Genomic DNA, 17,053 nt, shown 5'->3' with positions numbered 1-17,053 from the left:
TACCTCCCAGATGGGTCTGTAGAGCACAAAGCCAAACTTATGAATAGTAGAACATATCTTGGGTTTTCAAAAGATCAGTCAAGCTCCCTTCAGAAACATTATTTGAAACTTCTCATGCTAGCAGTTTTGTTCTCTGGTAAAAAAAAAAAAAAAAAAAGCAGACAGAATTGGGAAAGTACAAAGAGACTAGGTTAGTTACTATACTTTTGGAATTTATAAAATCTTTATCAAAGCCTCCCTCTCTCTGCTCTGGATTTGGACCCTTATTTGCTTGATCCCCATGGCATGGGCACATCACACAGCAAATGAAATCTAAGATTATGCTGGTCAAAGAGCTTTTCTCTTAATTTACATTAATCTAGGAGCCTGGCTTCTGGGGGATAGGTCCTTGTAGCTCGAACACTTAATGATAAAGCCTAGGTGGATATGCCCAAGGAGGCCTCTTCCTTTGGTCCCCTCACATCCCTTATCACAGACGTTGCAAATACAGCAACACTGAAATAACAGATGTACGTATCCTTTGACTCAGCAATTCCACTTTTAAGAATTTATCCTACAAATATATTTATACATGTACTCAAAAACATATTCAAGGATATTCATTACATTATTTATAGTGACAAGGCAGGAAATAATCTGTGGGTGGCAGACACTGTTACTTATCCACCAATATCCTTTCTTTCTGTTTTCTCTTTAACAGCAGAACTCCCAAGTTAGCCAAGTACACAGCTAATTTCCCAACCACCCTTGTAGGTGAGAATGGTCACTTGATGAAGTTCTGGACAATGGGACAGAAGCCAGAGCTTCTGGGTGTTACGTAAGGGAGTGACATGCATTCTCTTCCCCACTTTACGCTGCCTGGGAAACAGCTGAAGGGAGCTAGAACAGCCACTCTGCACTCAGACACAGAAGCCCTGTCATAAAGGACCAGCGAGCCCCCTACCAACTACCATGTACCTCTGAGCTGTTCCATAAGAGAGAAACACATTTTTGTTTTGTTTAAACCATTACGTTCTGGGGTCTTTTTTTTTCCAGATGCTTATACCAGACTCTAATACACATCTCAAATGTCCACCAATAAAGCACTAGATAAATAAATTGTGGTACATCCATTTACACCTGGCCATTAAAAAAAAAAAAAAAAAAGGTAGATTTCTAAACACTGACGTGGCAAAAGCTCCAACATACGTTGTTAAATGGAAATGCCTAAATCCCACTAATAACAGAGGTTCCCGACCCTAGCAAAATATTAAAAATTACATAGCAAATGCCTAAAAAATACCTAAGTGGGGCCACATCTCAGACCTACTGAATCAGAATATCTGAGTATAAATATGTCTGAGTCCAGATACTGGTTTTTTCTGAATGGAAATTAGAATCAGTCAGGGTTGAGAAACACTACCCTAGAGCATGAGGAAGCAGGACTGCAGAGAGAAGGCCGAGAAACTTCCCTCGCCCTCTCTCACCACTCTTCTTCAGCCCCTAATTCTACCACATCTACAAGGTATGAGATCCAGGACATGAGCAGGGGCCACTAGGGAGGGGAAACAAAAGCCCAGAGTCACCTCAAAGGGGCTGCCTTTTTCCCTGGCCAGATCTGTGTTCTCAGGACTTTCTCAGAGAATTACCACATGACATTTAAATGTATGTGACTTGTCTAAGATCACCAAAAGATCTGTACCTCTAAAGAACCATTCTCTCTCAATCCACTGTTCTTTTTATAAGCTCATATAAACATTTATTTGGGAGGTATAATTCTTCCTCATGATATATAAAGTCAAGACTTCCGTATTTCAATAAGAAGCCTAACAAATTCCTCAAAAGATAGTATGTGACTTAAAGCTGCAGTAGAAGGGCACCCAGACAGCCAAGTGCCATAAGCTCCAACAATGAACAAGAAGAAAAAGGGCATTTCTTTTACAATGATTTCAGCCCAAATAAAAGAAGGTTTTTTGCTGTAGTTTCTTCTTATTTTCCATTTTGTCTACTCCTACACACTCTGATTACTTATTCAAACACCCTACATCTGACAAAAGATTAAGCCAAAGACAAGTGCCTTACCAATTTGTTGGACAAGCACACATTGTCTTTTTTTGCAAAATAATCTAACAGCATGGCTGCTGAACTGAGAAAAATAATTATAGCAGCCTTTATATATATATATATAGGCACTAATTATGTGCCAAGGTCTGCACTAAACACTTTAGTAGTATTTTATCACTGAAATCTCATAACAATACAATCAGGCAAATAGTGTTACTCCAGCTTAAAGACAAGAAAACTCAGGTTGAGAAGTTAATTATTTAAGGTACATGGCTAGTAAACTGTAGAGCAGGAATTCAAACCATGAAACTAGACTGTAATCGTCACTCTGCTCCTTTTTCCAAAGTCTACCTGTAGATCATAGTGTAAGGACGCGATGACGAGAGGCTCTCCAATGTGAATCAAATATGGGGGAAAAGAGAGACACCTATTCACCTCTTCTTCTCTTTCTAACTCTACAGATAATGCAGTTTAGCATTACCTCCTTCATGATAGACAATCTCCTTTTCTCAAGATTAGAAATTTCCGGTTTCTGCTTCTTCCATTTTCTCTTCAAAGCTTTTTCTTGGAGCTCCCAGTGTACTAATGCTCTGTTCTTTGATTTGTGTATTTCATGACGACGGATCTGTATAGAAGAAAAAATCTATAAAAGCATGTTTCAGGAACAAAGAACTTGCCTATTTAGATGGTAGGACAACCTAATCAAGTTCATCTTTTTTTATTTTTTTCTAGTCCACTATATGTATATTATATGTATATTCACAAAATTTTCACCATCTCCTAAATTTTCAAAAATGATTTTTAAAAAGAAGTATCTAAAACTAGTAGACCCAGGGAGTTCCCTGGTGGCCTAGTGGGTAGGAAGGATTCTGGGCTTTCACTGCTGTGGCCCGTGCTAAATCCCTAGTCAGGAACTGAAATCCCACAAGCCATGTGGTGTGGCCAAAAAATAAATAAATAAAACAAACTAGTAGACCTAGCTAAAAGACAAAATGAAAAGAATATTAATTTCTACTTATTTTGTGCAAGACTATCCAATAATGTAGCATTTTGCAAACTTTGGACTCAATGGGCAGTAAAATAAATTCGTGGGTTAAAACCAACTTTTTTTTTTTTTTTTTTTAGGCGCACGGGCTTAGTTGCTCCGTGGCATGTGGAATCTTCCCAGGGCAGGGCTCAAACCCGTGTCCCCTGCATTGGCAGGCAGATTCTTTACCACTGCGCCACCTAGGAAGTCCTAAAACCAACATTTTTAAAAAATAAAATAGAATATAGAATAGAAAATATTAAGAATACATGCCACATAATAAAAGTTAAGAATTCCTTTGTTAAATTTTTCAGTTATACATGTACGTACAATTACACACACACACACACAGTGCAACAGCAAACGCACAAACCCACTGAGTCATCTCTGGCAAAGGCACACCCATTCCATGATATTTACATCACCACCAAGAACTCACAATGCAGTGTTTTTATAGCCCTGTAATGGCTGCAATGTGGAAGTGGGTCCATGGAGATGCAGGACTCCAAGGAAGTGGAATTCCAGAAGCAGAAATAGAGATATGAGCCACAGCTTAAGGGTTAGATGGGAAGAGTCCACTAAGGTGGCTAAGGAGCAAAAGCAGATATTGGCTTTACAAGCACTCTAGTATTCAGAACTACAAATATGAACAAAACCCGTATGTCATCTGATAAAATGTACTACTGAGTTTATACCATGTCAATATGAAATCAGTCCATTAAGAGACTAACAACAAAATATTATGAAAGGATTCTGATTCACAAAAAAAACAAATGAAGATGACATTTTTGAGACAATGAGGGAAATCTGAATATGGACCAGGATTAGGTAATACCATAAAATTAGTGTCAGGCATGATAACGGCACGGTGGTTATATAAGAAAATACCTAATTTTTTTTTAATGCAAACTGAATATGTAGACACAAAATGACATGTCCTCTGGGCTTTGCTTTAAAATGTTTCAGTGAAGAAGCAAAGGGTATGATAAATGAAACAACTATGGCAAAATTTTCTTAAGGATTATACCTAGGTGAACAGCATATGGGAGTTCTTTATACTTTTGTCTCTACTTTCACGTGAGTTTGAAATTTTTCATAATAAAAAAATTTTAAGTCAGTTGGGCATCATTATTATCCTCAACAAACATTTAATGAATGCCTACTATGATTAAGATTCCTAGGCCTATAAAGATGCATAAGATATGGCCTCTATCCCTAAAAACATTACTAATCTGCCCAGAGAGACTGGGCATATGCATATAAAGATAAATGACATGCATTAGATGGCATATACTCAAAGCCTTATGTAGGGAGCAAGCACAACAGTTCAGAGAAGAAAGCAACTGTTGGGCAGCTTCAAAGAGTAGGACCTCAAACTTACTACAATAATCAAGAGAGTATGGTACCAGCGTAAGGATAGACATATAGATCAGTGGAAGAGAAATGAGAGTCCAAAATAAACCCTCATATTTACAGACAATTGATTTCAACAAGGGTGCCAAGACAATTCAATGTGAAAAGAATAGTCTTTTTAATAAGTGGTGCTTAGACAACTGGATATTCATTTGCAAAAGAATGAAGCCTGACTCCTACCTCACATCACACACAAAAATTAACTCAAAATGGATGAAAGACCTAAACATAAGAGCTAAAACTTTAAAACTCCTAGACAAAAACATAGAAGTAAATGTTTGTGAACCTTGGTTAGACGATGGTTTCCTAGATATGACACTAAAGCTACAAGGGACAAAAGAAAAAAAACAGATAAATTGAACTTCATCAAAATTTAAAACTTTTATGTTTCAAAGGCTACCAGTAAGAAAGTAAAAACACAACCATCAGAATGGAAGAAAATATTTGCAAATCATATATCTGATAAGAAACATATCCAGAATATATAAAAAACTCTTACTACTCAACAATAAAAACACAAATAGTCCAATTTTATTTTTATTTTTTTTTTTGTGTCCCTCTCTTCATCAAGCCCAATTCATAACTGTCACATATTTACTCTGAAAATTTTTAAACTAAGGGATTTCAACAGCCATTTCTCCAAAGAAGATACTACAAATGGCCAATAAACATATGAAAGGATACACCACATCATTATTCATTAGGAAAATGCAAATCAAAACCACAATGAAATTCCACTTTATACCCCCTAGGAAAACTAAAACCACCAAGATGACAATAACAAATGTTAGCAAGGGATGTGGAAAAACTGGAACCCTCATATACGCTGGTGAGAATGTAAATGATGCAGCCACTTTGGAAAACAGTTGGCAGTTCCTCAGAAAGTTAAATATAGAGGTATCATATGACTCAGCAATTCTACTTCCAGGTATACACCCAAGAGACTAAGAGCATATGTTCATATAAAAACCTGTACACGAATATTCACAGCAGCATTATTTATAACAGTCAAAAAGCAGAAACAACCCAAATGTCCAACAATTGATGAATGGATAAATAAAACATGGTACATCCATAAACAGAATAGTATTTGGCAATAATAAGGAATGAAGTACTGATACATGCTACAAAATGGATGAACCTTGAAAACACTATGCTAAAAGAAAGAAGCCAGCTATAAAAGAATACATATTATATTGCTTTTATATGAAATGTCCAGAATAGGCAAATCCATAGAGACATAACACAAATTAGTTGTTGCCGGGGATTGGGGGGAGGGGGGGCATAGAGAGTGACTGTTAATGGGTAAAGGGTAACTTTTGGGAGGGTGATGAAAGCATTATAAAATTAGAAAGTGATGATGGTTCCATAACTCTGTGAAGCATACAAGAAGCGATGAATTATACACTTTAAAAGGCTAGAGTTTATGTTATGGGAATTATATCTTAAAGCTGTTAAAAAAAACAAACAAACCTATAATAGAAGCTTTTTTTTTTAAAGTAAAACTTGAACTAGGATAAGGAAGCAGAGTAAGATTTGGACAGGAGGAAAAGGAGGTAGGGAAACTGTTCCAAGTAAAGAGAACAGCACGAACTGGGACTCAAATGTAGAAATATACATGGCATGTTCTATGGAATAATTACTATGTATGTTTGTACAGGGAAGTAATGGTAAATAATGCTAGTGATATCTACAGATAGGAAAAGACCATAAATGTGTACAGGACAATACTGGACTAGAGAGATTTGAACTGTAAACCAAACCTATCTAATGAAATTCTAATGCATATTAATTGATATTCCTAAGTAAAGAAGCCCAGGACATACGCTTTTTTATTTTATCTAGACATAAGCAAGATTAAAAATAACTGAACAACTTCCAAGGAGTGCCTCTGGTTTCTATTCTGAAGGTTAGAAACCAAGTTTCAAATAAGACATTGAACAAATGACAACTTCCGAGAGTTAACTTACCAGATCTTCAGGAGTTGCCCGATGAACTGTTAGATCAGTCACAGTGTTCTGCAAAAAAAGATGAACCTTCTTTAAAAAGCAAAAGGTTTCTCACAAAATATTAGTACATGCTAGATTTTAATGGCTGAAAATGGATTCAAAATCCTGAGACCAAAAAGTCTTTCTTTGAGAATTAAGTTCTCAATTTAAATATTAACATGGATTACTTTTAGGTGTCTTGTAGAAAATAGACTATTTTTAAGTGTCTCACAGAAATTAAGCACTAAAGTAATCAAGCTGGCATACATTATATTAAAACAATGAATAAAACATGGTAGTATATAAGTCAAAACGAGTTAGTATAACTGAAGTTATAGTTTTCAAACTACATTCCACAGAACAAGGCCACTCTAAAGATTCCTAAAATATAAAGTGCAATCACTACAGAGAGGTTCAATTTGTGTCCATGCCAACACCTTAAGCATAGAACCTATCATAACGAGAGATGAACGTTGAGGGTATTGTATAATTTCATAAAATGTGAAAATAGCCACTCAAGTAAAAAGGCACTAAACCAAATGGCAAGGCTTCCGCATTGCACAGCTCCAGGAGGTTCCATTGCTATCCTAGGCCGTGTAGACAGTACCCCTTGGAACTGTGCAGTGCAGAGCCTGCACAGCTCTAGGTAGCAGCCCTGCAATCCGGTCCTTTCCAAAATGGCTTCAGCCATTGTGTTATACAGATTTGGTAAGGAAATAAAGCAGAGTTTGTAGAGAACTGAGTCTAGAAATAGCTTCTGATGTATTCAAAGACAACATTTGGGCCATAGTTTATATTTAGCTCAAGTCTTTTATATACTAAAACTTGTTATTCCTTTCATATTGATTTAGAAAAGGACAAGATACAACAATAAGACCATGAGAACCAGTTTTTTGGGTTTTCTTGGCCATGCCACAATGCTTGTGGGATCTTAGTTCCCCAACCAGGGACTGAACCAGGCCCTTGGCAATGAAAGTACCAAGTCCTAACCACTGGACTGACAGGGAATTCCTGAGAACCTTGTTTTTAACAATCATAATAAAAATTCAGCCATATAATTAGTTTCCACGGGAGAAAATATAATTTCATTAATACTACTATTGCTTAGGGACTTCCCTGGTGGCCCACTGGTTAAGAATCCACCTGCCAATGCAAGGGACACAGGTTCAAGCCCTGGGCCAGGAAGATCCCCCATGCCACAGAGCAACTAAGCTCGTGCACCTCAGCTACTGAGCCTGTGCTCTAGAGCCCGCGAGCCACAAATAGTTAGCCCGCCTGCTGCAGCTACTGAAGCCCCCTCGCCTAGCACATGTGCTGCACAGCAAGAGAAGCCACCGCACTGAGAAGCCCGCTTACCACAACAAAGAGTAGCCCCTGCTCACAGCAACTAAAGAAAGCCCCATGCACAGCAAGACCCAACACAGCCATAAATAAATAAATAAATAAATAAATAAATAAATAAATAAATAAAATTTTAAAAAAATACTACCATTGCTTAAAACTATAGTTAACTCTTGAACAACATGGATTTAAACTACACAGGTCCACTTATGTGCGGATTTTTTTCAATAAATACATTCTAAAGTGCTACACTATCCATGGTCAGTTGAATCCATGGCTGCAGAACCACAGATGTAGACAGTCAACTGCAATGTTATACGTGGATTTTCGACTGTGCAGAGGGTCAGTTCCCCCAACCCCATGTTGTTCAAGGGTTAACTGTATTTTCTTCTGAAATTGCCTTTAAATCTAATTTACAAGCAATTTCAGAAAGTGTCTCAATATTTCCATCAAAACAGTATTATTCAGTTGATCTCTCCTCCCTCATTTACCATGCATGCCAAGTGACCTATAACTACTTTCAAGTTCAGTCTACCTTCAACTTCAAAACAAAGTTTTTTCCAGTGCTGGATATAATACAAAGTAAATGAGAAAGGTTCTGAATGCAATTTCAAATGATGGCTTTCAATTATGTTTTGACCAAGAGCAGCATATAAAATAAATATGGAACCAAAGTAACCACTCTGAAGGGGACAACTTAAGTTATCATGTGCCTTTTTCCCCTTTTAATCGGTTTCATTACCTTAGAGTCACATCCTTATGCTATTTTATAGCCAATCGGATGGCAACAAAGAAATCTAAACACAGAGAAATCTGCCTCTCCCACTTTCTAAGACTGTCAGTTTTCCCAGCAGATCTGGCTAAGGTGGCTGGCCACGACCCAGAAGGTTCTAATTCCAAAAGAATCCCTAAGATCCAAACTAGTCACTGATCAGTTACTCTCCAAAACAGAAAGTAAAAGTACCTAAAGTCTCATGGTCCAAACCAAAGTACCCGGCTCCAAAAGACAAAAATCCCCTTGATAATAATAATACCATGTGGTACTCAGGGTAGGAGTCAGGGATCGTGTCTCAGGTCTTATAGCTTATGAGAACCTTTGTACTGATATTGAACAGTCTCTGGAGGTGAGCAAAAAACAATTCAAGGAGTAAAAGAGCAACAATCACCCACTTTTCCAGTCAAAAATGCCACTCACATGATTATGGTGTCACAGGTGGCTATGAGCAAATCTAAAATATGTACCAAAAAATTTCAGACTTTAGGTTAACTAGAGTTGCCTTAAAGCACTGACACAAGTTAGCTAATAGTTGCCTTAAAGCAGTGAGTTCTCAAAGTGGAGGTAGGGGGACTTTTTAAAAACACACTCCCCACTCCCCTAAGATCTCAGTTCTTCAAAGGAGGTAGAGGCTACAGCCTCAACATGTATATTCTTAGAAAAAAGAAACCTCCCCAAAGGCATCTGCTCTTCCCCTCAAGACCTAGGATATAACATGCCCAGAAACCCGTCCCACCATATTACATTCTAAGCCCCATTCAGAGAACCATCCTGAATGACAAGGGTCATGTCATCACATTTATTCCTTCTGTACAATGTTATTCTGTATGTTATTCCTCCTAGACTTACATCCCATTCTTGCTTCACAGACGTTTTCTTCTTCTTTACTTTCAGTGCTTTCCTTCCTCCTCCACGGGGACCATAACGGTTCACTCTGACAAATGACATCTAGGAGTAATAATCATATCAAATTTCTTAAATACATGAAAAACTAATAATTAGTTATCACCAGAAAGGGAAAAAGACATCTAGGAAAATAAATTTTACAACATAAGAATAGACATTGAAGCATAGTGAAAGTTACAGGCTACCAAAAGACTTGGTTCTTTCACCTCTCAGCTATTAGAAAGTTGACACTGATAACCATAATAAAAGAGGTTTCAAGTCAACAAATACACGTGATCAATAAAAAACTAGGACTGCAGCAATTATGATTAAAGCAGAGATCTAGGACAGTGGTCATAAGCTTCGTCACCTGTTACACAAATTCGTAATGAATAGAGGAAACATCAGTCACATGTGAACAATATGAACGTTAAGAGAAGCAGAGCAAGAGATAGTTGGGATTCTTTTGTAAGTATCTAACACTCAAAATCACTACCAGACACATATGTACTTACCTTAAAATAAAGGTGGCTAAATTTTAGAGAATCAATGAGTTATAATACCATCTCTGGTATACCTTTCACATAATACTAAATGGGGGTGATTATTGATACTGAACTATTGAATAGAATTCGAAAATTGCCAACAGTTGCTTGGCACTCTTAAAATAGCAACGTTAAGGACACTAGACTAAACATCATACAAAATTAGAAAAAGACTCACGGGACTTCCTTGGTGGCACAGTGATTAAGAGTCTACACTCCCAACGCAGGGGGCCCAGGTTCCATCCTTGGTCGAGGAACTAGATCCCACATGCATGCCGCAACTAAGAGTTTGCATGCCACAACTAAGGAGCCGGTGAGCCGCAACTAAGGAGCCTGCCTGCTAAAACTAGGACTCAGCACAGCCAAATAAAAGATTCACAGTGCCTGAACACTAGGGTTTGAGGATACATAGATAATTTTTAAAAAGCAACACATATACATGACTCCTACTCCAGAACTTCTTTACACACCTGAATAATTACAGAACTTCCAGCTGACCCCCTTACTCCAAATTATCCTAAAATAAAGACTTTAGCATTTTCTTTTAAGTACATCTTTTAAAAAAATCATTTAGTCTACTGTGGTAAAGATGACTACATGCTAGTATTTCTCAAGAGTTGGCCCTCTGTCCTATAAAATCTTAGCAACAAGATTCACCCTTTAAACATGGTATCTAATTTCAGAATGTACAATCCAGCAAAGGAGATAAATCACATACAAGTCAGAGAATAACATTTAAGTGTTAGTATAGTGATGATGGTGATGGAGATGAAGATGACAGTGGTGGTGGTTATAATGATGGAATTAGCTACTGAGTGCTTTCTACAAGCCAGGTACTGTTCTAAACTCTTCCCATATACTATCTCCTTTAATACTCACACTAATTCCATGAAGTATTTACTTTTTGTTACTCATTTTACAGATGAGAAAATGAACAAAGAGTTAACTGACTGTGAAGGTCACACAGAAAGTGCCAGAGCCATAAATGCCGTTTTAAAAGATATGGAATGGAGCAGAACCAGGAGCCCAAAATAAAATTTTACACTTATGGTCAGTTAGTAGTCAACGAGAGTGCCAAGAAACTATTCAATGGGGAAGAACAGTCGTTTCAATTAATGGTGCTGGGACAACTGGATAGCCATATGAAAAAGAATGAAGTACGACCCCCTTCCTCACAACATATATAAAAATTACCTTAAAACGAATCACAGACTTAAAGTAAGAGCTAAAAGTACAACAACTCCTAAAAGATAACATACGCATAAAGATTCACGAACCTTGGGTTAAGCAATGGTTTCTCTGAAATGACACTAAAAACACAAAGCAACGAAAGAAAAAATAAACTGGACTCTATTAAAATGAAAAACTTTTGTGCTTCAAAGAACAGGATCAAGAAAGTGAAAAGACAACCAAAAGAATGGGAGAAAACATTTGCAAATCATATACTTAATAAGTATCATATCCAGGATATATAAAGAACTCTTACAACTCAACAACAAAAAAATCCAATTTTAAAATGGCTAAGGAATTTGAATAGATATTTCTCCAAAGAAGATAATACAAATGGCCAATAAACATGCGAAAAGATATTCAGAATCACCACTCATTAAATGAAAATCAAAACTATAATGAGATACTGCCTCACATCCATCAGGATGGTCATAATCAAAAAGATGTAAATACCAAGCTTTGGAGAGAATGTGGAGAAATTGGAATTCCCATATATCACTAGTAGGAATGTAAAATGGCATAGCCACTTTGGAAAACAGTGTGGCAGTTCCTAAAAAAGTTAAACACAGAGTTATCACATGACTCAGCAATTCTAGTCCTAGACATATGGCCGAAAGAATTGAAAACTTATGGCCACACAACAATTTGTACATGAATGTTCATGGCAACATTATTCTTAACAGACAAAAAGTAGAACTATCCCAAATACCCACTAACTGAAGAAGGGATAAATAAAATATTGTGTGTCCATGCTATATAATATTATTTGGCAATAATAAGAAATGAAGTTCTGATACATGCTGCAACATGGATGAACCCTGAAAATATTATGCCAAGAGAAACAAGCCAGAACCAAAGGTCATATATTACATGATTCCATTTATATGAAATGTCCAGGATAGGCAAGTCCATAAAGACATAAAGTAGATTAGTGGTTGAGAGGGTCTGGGGGGAGGAGGAAATGAAGAGTGACTACTAATGGGTACAGGGGTTTTTTTGGCAGTGATGAAAATTTCCTGGAATTAGATAGTTGTGATGGTTGCACTCCGCAAATATACTAAAAAACTCTAAACTGTACACTTTAAAGGGCTAAATTTTATGGTATGTGAGTTACATCTCAACGATGCTGTTATAAAAAAAGACTTGGAAAAATATAACGGTTGTTCAAAAAAGGTTTCTAATGTATTTTACTCTTTAACCACTTAGATCTTCAATTTACTCGGCAGAATCAAAGGGGAATCATAAAATGTCAGTATATCTATATGACGAATTATGCATTCATCAAAATTATATGATAAAGAATGTAGGAAAATACATAGAAAGTTCAGTGTAAAAAGTAGAATACAGAACTGCATATATAGTATATTCTCAATGATGTTAATATACATACAGTACTCATAACGCACGTACCTATGCTGAACGCTTCACATTTAATCCCACAACCCAGTGAGGCACACACTGTCCTGAGACACACTATGGTATAGCAGTTAAGAGTACAGTCTAAAACTAGTCTGAAAAAAATAAAAAATAAAAAATAAATAAAGCTAGTCTGTCTGGGTTTACATCCCACCTTTGCCACTAGCTGTAAAATGGAAATAATTAAATGCATAAGATGCTTAGAACCCCCGCGTAGCACACATTAAGCTCTATTTAAGGATTACCAGTGATGACACCAGCAACAATTATTCACCCCCTTTACCAAATGAGAAAACTGGGGCTTTGAGATATTGCTCAAAAATCACATAAATAATAATGGACAGAGCTGGGAGCTGACACAAAACAAGATCTGACTAATGATGACGAATTATAATAATGCACTTTCTAGAAAACATTACTAGAATCGAGTTATCTCCGGTTGGGTCTCTATTTTCCAAACTTTCTACAATGAACTCATGTTACTCCAAATAATTTATTTCCAGTTATGTTATTTAAAATATGATTCTTATTCAGAGACTGATTTTCCACCTGCCTTCATTCTGAAAAACCATCCCTGAACCTGAAGTATGCAAAGGTTTATGAGCAGTCAAAAGGCCCATGCACTTGCTTCTTTAGTTGGCAAGGCCATCAGCGTAACAACAGCAAACATTTAGGAAAAGTAATTTTTATCATAGCTATTTGTATACTAATGGTGACTTCTGAAGGTTAATACAATGTATCCAAACAGAAGAGCTTTTCTTAAGCAAAGAAATACAGAAATGAATATAAACAATTGATTAAATACCTGAGTATTATTTGTGTAAATGTGAACAGTTAATCTATTTTAGCACAAGAAAATGTTACATTCAAAGAAACCACATTCAAGTGACAAACAAAAACAGTGGCAAAATGAAGGTATATGCTACGGTCTGAATATGTTCCCCCAAAATTCACATGTTGAATCCTAGCCCCCCAATGTGATGGTATAAGGAGGTGGGGCATCTGGGATATGGGGCCTTTGGGAGGTGGAGCCCTCAAGAATGGAATTAGTGCTCTTATAAAAGAGACTTCACTCTTACTTCACGTTCATCTTTGAAAATTTCAAACATTTTTCGTTATATATAGAATTATATATTTGGTCCATCTTTGAGCACCCTAAGCACAGCACCCAGCTAAGCCATGGATGTTGGGAGATAATAACTGTATTGTTTTAAGCCACTAAGTTTATTGCAATTTGCTACGCAGCATAGGAAATGAATGCACTGGCCAGCTCTGGATTCCAGCCTGTGTATGTTTAAGTTCACAACGGTGTGATGAAGCTGCTGGCCTATCTCTAACCTTCCCTTCACCCACAAACTTCATGAGGGAGAGGCCTATTTCAGCACTTGTATTTACTAAGCCCAGTTACACTTCAAACTTTCGTAACACAGAAACCACCTATGCACTGAAAAGTGTTCTCTTGAACATCACCAGTAATGATGACTATATTTTTCTTGACCAAGGATCAGATTTTGTGGTCTAACAAAGGCATTCTGTGCCACTTACAGGAACCAGGTTTCATAAGGGAGCTACAGTTTACGTGCTGAAATGTGAAACTATAGAGACAGTCTGATGGTTTACAATGCCAAGGAGTCAAATAATAAAATTAGGTATAATCCAGAAAATCTAGGCTTGTTTGGAGAAAATCTAAAATACTAATACCTTCCTAATTGCTAAAATTATTGGTCCCTTATTTCTCAGGCCCCTTCCATCTCTAGAGATGCCCACTCCTGGAAACATGCCCCACCCTTGGCTTCCATGGCACTCTTTCTGCTGGTTTCTCTCCTATTCTTTTTCCTTTTCTTTGCAGGCGAAGACAATACTCACATACTATGTAATCAAGGATGTTCACTCAGTTCTATCCCAGTCTTCTTTTCTTTCCATCGGACACCCTCTCTCTCTCTCTGTACAATAATTGTTTTTAAGAGTCTACCACATGCCAGGCACTGGCTAGGCACTGGAGATAGGACAGTAAATAAGTCTAATATGGTGCCAGCTCTCAAGGAGCTTACTTTCTAAACCACCCAGGGGACTTCACATCTTCCCGTAGTGATCTCACCTACTCCCTTGGGCAAAGCTATCAATGCACTGGGCACACAAACACACTGTGAAAGTGAGTCCCCAATCAAGGATGCACGCCTTTCCTCAAAATACCTAATGCTCATTTCCAACTGGCTTCTGTGCACAGCTCTCAAATATCTCAAGTACAGTATGGCTAATATACAGCTTAACATCCATGCCCCCTCTCCACCAATGTCTAATTCTTGATATATAACTGGCTTGCTCGGTAAATGTCTGCTGAATAACACTGAACTACAGAATTATCTTTCTTCTGGTTGCTCCAGTTTAAAACCTTAGCATCACCTTCTCTCCCTTCTTGTCTCAAAGCTAATCAGCTACCAGAATCTATTCATTCTTTCCCTCAAACATCTCTCTCATGTCCCTTTTTCTTCATTTCTACTATGAATGTTTTTGTTCAGGTTCCTGTTTTTTCCCCTAATTGGTCTTCCTTTCACTCATTCGCTCACCCACTTCATCATCCATCTATTATTTCAACAAGTATTTTGAAAGCACCTTCCAAGAGCCAGGCAACAGATACAGCAAGAAAGCAGAATAACTGCGGAGCCTCACAGAGCTTAGTTTGTCTGACCACAATTCAATGAGTAATTGCAATAAAAGACTAATGTTGGAAATAAATTCAGTGTCATGGGAATACCTAACTTACTCTACACAGTGAGAAAAGGCCACCTCCTCCCTCTAATTCTCCTAAAAATGTTTAAGCTCAGAGAGGAACTATGAATAAAAGTTAGAAGGTGGGGAAAGAATGCTCCAGGTTGGGGGGGGGGGGGCGGGGCGGGGCGAGGGTTGGGGGTTAGGCTTTACAAAGGGTTTGAGAGGTTAGCTTTGACTAACAAAGATTTGAGAGGGTAAGAAGGCTAGAAAGAGGATAAGAAGGCTAGAAAGAGGATAAAAAGAAAAGCGGAGGCCAGATTATAGCTTTGTGAGCTACAGCAATTTGAACACTAACCTAAAGACCTATAGGAAACCACTGACGGGTTTTAAGGAAGGTCAGTCACCTGTGGGATTTAGCAAACCCACTCTAGCTAGTGGAAAACTGATTAAAGGGAAACAAGACCTCTATCCAAACACCCTCCAATCACTCCTACCCAGATATATGGACAGAGTATAGCTCTCAACACTCTGCTTCCTTCCTCCAAAGATTTTAACAGCTCTCCCCTGAAGACAGGACTCCAACTCTGCTTGGCACTCAGACCCTCTCCCCCTCCGTGAGGCCCGCCTGACCTTCTCTTGCAGGCTTTTCTCCTCTCACATCTCCCACACGTCCTAAAACAAAGCTCTCGCCTTCACACATAGTTCCCGCCGTTCCTCACGCTCTGCTTGGGACATCCGTCACACGCGCACTCCCTTTCCCACGGGGTTACCTCCCACTCACTCTTCAAAACTCATTCAGGCGGGCCCTCCGGATACACCCTTTCCTAACCTTCAAATCGACCTAAATGACCCTCCCTGTCCCCAGGTACCGCGGGTAGTTCCTCCCTCTCCTGCGAGACCAGAAATTTCTTCAAAACTACATCAGGGCACCGCAATGTCTAGCTTTGGGCATAGACGCCCGAAAGCGGTGCGCACGCGCGCACTCGGGATTCTCCTGGAGGGAGCGCCCTAGACACACACACACACACACACACACCCAGACACGCGTCGTGACACGTACACGCTCGCAAAACGCATGCAGTCGCGGGTGCGCCGTCTGCAGCAAGCATCCTCCACCCAGGCGCCCGGGTCCCCAGGGAACAGAGAGGACGACGCCACCACCGTCCGCCCCGCCCCGCAGCCCCGGTCCCTAAGGATCTGTGGGGCCTCCGCCCCATCATCGCAACCTGCCTTGCCGTTTCCCGACTGCTGCCTCCACCACCACTAAAACGTCACGCTCCAGAACCGCCGGGCCCGCCACAAGTGAACGCAGCCCGCCGCTTCCGGGATGTTGCCTAGGTTACCGGAGCCCCGCCCCATCCCTCTGCGTATATCCGGCGAGGCCAGTGCGCAGGCGCCCCCCAAAATCTAGCTTGCACGGTGAGATTTAAAGGCTTTTATGTGTCCCGCTTTGGCCCCCTGTACGCTCGGCAGGGATCCGGCCATAGCTTTGGAGGGTAGGCTTGTAGCATTAGCCAGGTTCTTGTGAATTCTCGCAAAGAGAGATGTTGCTCTCCACGCCAAACCTCACGTCACACTTGCTTTCACCTCTGTTTATTCGAAAACGTTTATTGCTACTTACCAGTGTGCCAGAGACGATGTTATGTTCAGTGGAGTCTAAAAACAGGCAAAGACCCAG

The 17,053-nt window shown here is 38.8% G+C and overlaps 1 protein-coding gene across 13 annotated transcripts in view; it reads right to left on the bottom strand.

Moving 5' to 3' along the window:
* SPICE1 (spindle and centriole associated protein 1) overlaps window positions 1-16,683 on the bottom strand; it is a 64,094-nt gene extending 47,411 nt beyond the window's left edge. For 9 of the 13 annotated variants that reach the window (XR_009047764.1, XR_009047761.1, XR_009047762.1 and 6 more), the window contains exons 1-4: window positions 16,606-16,683; window positions 9,437-9,535; window positions 6,454-6,501; window positions 2,525-2,668 (exon numbers count right to left, since the gene is read on the bottom strand). Coding sequence is in view for 8 of the 13 variants with exons in the window: in XM_057697320.1 (XP_057553303.1) it covers window positions 2,525-2,668; window positions 6,454-6,501; window positions 9,437-9,535 (291 nt within the window). In the remaining 5 variants the exon portion in view is untranslated. Of the gene's footprint in view, window positions 1-2,524; window positions 2,669-6,453; window positions 6,502-9,436; window positions 9,536-10,195; window positions 11,937-14,529; window positions 15,475-16,005; window positions 16,317-16,601 lie in introns of those variants that run through there. The other 4 variants (XM_057697325.1, XM_057697322.1, XM_057697324.1 and 1 more) reach the window with 4 other exon arrangements.
* Window positions 16,684-17,053: the final 370 nt, after the last annotated feature.

The sequence above is a fragment of the Hippopotamus amphibius genome, chromosome 10 (genome assembly GCF_030028045.1).
Source record: "Hippopotamus amphibius kiboko isolate mHipAmp2 chromosome 10, mHipAmp2.hap2, whole genome shotgun sequence".
Taxonomy (NCBI): domain Eukaryota; kingdom Metazoa; phylum Chordata; class Mammalia; order Artiodactyla; family Hippopotamidae; genus Hippopotamus; species Hippopotamus amphibius.
The sequence above is the reverse complement of the archived record's forward strand: the minus strand, read 5'-3'. Positions and strand labels throughout refer to the sequence as shown.